Source organism: Aplysia californica, unplaced genomic scaffold, assembly GCF_000002075.1.
Source record: "Aplysia californica isolate F4 #8 unplaced genomic scaffold, AplCal3.0 scaffold00447, whole genome shotgun sequence".
Lineage (NCBI taxonomy): Eukaryota > Metazoa > Mollusca > Gastropoda > Aplysiida > Aplysiidae > Aplysia > Aplysia californica.
In genome coordinates, this window is record NW_004797717.1 from 148299 (window position 1) to 151087 (window position 2789).

General features: G+C 41.8%; 1 protein-coding gene across 2 annotated transcripts in view; it reads left to right on the plus strand.

Moving 5' to 3' along the window:
* The window catches only part of LOC101858431 (tubby-related protein 4), a 173460-nt gene that overhangs the window by 132825 nt on the left and 37846 nt on the right, over positions 1-2789 (plus strand). For both annotated transcript variants that reach the window (XM_013086245.2, XM_005105011.3), the window contains exon 3: positions 2016-2144. In XM_013086245.2, coding sequence (XP_012941699.1) covers positions 2016-2144 — 129 coding nt within the window. The remainder of the gene's footprint in view (positions 1-2015; positions 2145-2789) is intronic.

A 2789-nucleotide genomic window follows, 5' to 3' on the forward strand; every position in this document is an offset into this window, starting at 1 on the left:
TCTGTCTGTCTGTCTGTCTGTCTGTCTGTCTGTCTGTCTGTCTGTCTGTCTGTCTCCCTTTTTCCCGGTGTATGTTTCTTTCCGTGTCTCACCATCAATGAGATCTTTCTGCTTGTCTTGAAAGGGGATACAGGGCATCGATAGTAAACTTGACTTTCTTTGTATTTTCGCACGTCCCGGGCTTCGCTGAGCCACGGGCCGATCAATACGTTTCGTTTTAACTGGAGCCAATCTCCCGCCTATGTACCCCGAGGGATTGGACACAGTAGGTATACCTCTTTTTGTAGGTGTTTGGCGGGTGCAATTATGTGGTTTTTCTCTTTCCTTCCTATCAAATACGCATCGTCTCTATCTATCTCTCCTCCTCCTTCTTTTCTTCGTATGACACTCTTCAATAAACCCTCTAATCTTCGGCACGTATGTGACCTATTTGTGCTGCAAGTGCCGTCGTATTATTCCACTAATGGTCTAACTGAAGTACATTTTTTTTTACCATGGCCATTGTCCTGAAACTGTCACTCTGCGGAGATCTAGTGAGTCTGGTTGGACGACATCTTTGGTTGGTCCTACTTATTTCGTTCTCCTCTTCTGGTTGTAATTTGCTTGCTTTTTCTTTGCAGTAAATGGCTGTTATTTTGTGTCGATGTACTTCTCTTTACTCAAACAAACAAACGAATAAAGAAGCAAAGTACAAGTCAAGCCCCAGCCCCTGCCCTTGCACTCCTCAACGTAACAGTGCGTAAATTCATTTTTAAGAGTATTGGGCTCTGTTGCCTATTGCTGAATGACGAATTCCTCCGCGTTTTACTTAGAAATTGTGGTGCCTCCATAAAACGTATTAATGTTGATGAACACGGAAAGTTTTGAGCTGTTTCTCATTCTTTTTTTGAACGTGCAAGTTGAATAAACTGAGAATGCCGTCCCAGGTTAAAATCCGACTAAGGACAACTTCTAGTAAAGATAGTTGGAGGGCACCACTCGTAAGTGCTAATTCAGTACTCGCTCTCTCGGTTGATGCTCTGATGTGGTTTGCTCCTTATTTCCTATCAAACATGAATCGGTCTTATGTCTCCTATAACACCTCTAATCTTTGACACTTATTATTATGACCTAATTGTATTGCAAGTGCTGTAAAACTTACTACATGTAAAATTTAAAACGAACCCTCTCATAGTTCTGTCTGTCTTTCTTGTTTTCCCCCTGGTTTAAATAGTCGTTGTCGTGCCAGTGTGGTGCTTTGCTTTTCTTTGTTTAAAAAAAACTACAACAACAAAACAACTGGAATCCGCCCAAGTCTGTCCGCTCTTTTGCCATTTGTATTTGTAAGAATATAGCCATTTAGATAAAATGTTAATGATAATGTCAGACACAGTACATGTGACCCGATTCTCCTTCCTGATGTCTTTGTCTCTTCGTATTTTGCTTTTTCCACAGCTCGAAATACATGTCCGTTACCGTGCCATTGCTCGTATTTCCTCTCCAGCTAAACTGAACTTGTGCTCTTGTGTGGTTTGCTCCTTCTTCCCTAACAAACATCTATCAGTCATCTCTCTTATTTTTGTGTGTATTACTCTCTTGGTGGGTGGTTGGCAGATGTTCTGGCGTGGTTTGTTCCTTCTTTCCTATCAAACATCTATTGTCCTTATCTCTCCTCCTTTTTTGTGTATGTTACGCTCTAGTAAAATATCTATTCTTCGGCACTTATATGGCCTTATTGTGTTGCAAGGGCCTTAAAAATCTTACTAAAGCTAAAACTTACTCTTTTGTAACACCTTTAATCTTCGGCTTTTATATGACTTAATCGTGTTGCTAGTGCTGTAAAACTCTTAACAAAACATGTCTGCCTGCCCTGGTTTTTCTCTGCTCTTAATGGCTGTTATTGAGCCATTGAACCTCTCTCCACTTGAGCTTAACTGAATGTTTCTTTCTCTATTGTCTCGACGCTTACATCACCAACAATGTGTCGGTAGTACTGTGGAACACCTACTCAATGAATCAACCTCTCTATTGCCCAGGTGGTGTTGGTGCGCTGGAATGAGCCGTATCAGAAGCTGGCGACTTGCGACAGTCGCGGCGTCATCTTTGTGTGGATCAAGCACGAGGGCCGCTGGTCAATAGAGCTGGTCAACGACAGGGACATTGAGGTAAGTCCTTGCAAAGATTCTCACAGGGTCTGATACCCGCCTCCTAAATGATCTAAATTGCGTCGATGGAGTGTAAAAACGCCCAAATATAAAAAGAAATATGGTATACTGCATGCTTTTCTAGCAAAGATTGTCAGAGTTTGAAGCCCGCCTCCTGACTAAATGATCTAAAATGTGACACCACAAAATATTTTTCAAAACTGTGTATACAACATGGTATTTACCAGCACAGGATCCAGTCCACGGTGAATACGAATCAGAATTCAATGGCAACAAGTCCAGAACAGCCGAGAGAGACACGTTATAGATCTAGGAGATGGAGGAAGAGGATACGGGAGAAAGAGGAGGATGCGAAGAAGAAAAAAGATTAAGAAGAAATGTGTTTCAAGATAGGCCCCCTTTCTGTTTTAGACTGAAAAAAAATACACCTTCAATAGTGCCGGTGGCGACGTCTGTGATTTAGAGCACGTAGGTCACAATTTGTAAGACTCAAACCTGCGAGTGAAGAGTGCACTATAACAACCTCTGTTTCAGACATAAAAAGCGGGTGGTTGGCGGGTGCTCTGGTGTGGTTTGCTTCTTCTTTCCTATCAAACATCTATCGTCCTTATCTCCCCTTCTTCTTTTTTATGTTTGTTACTCTCT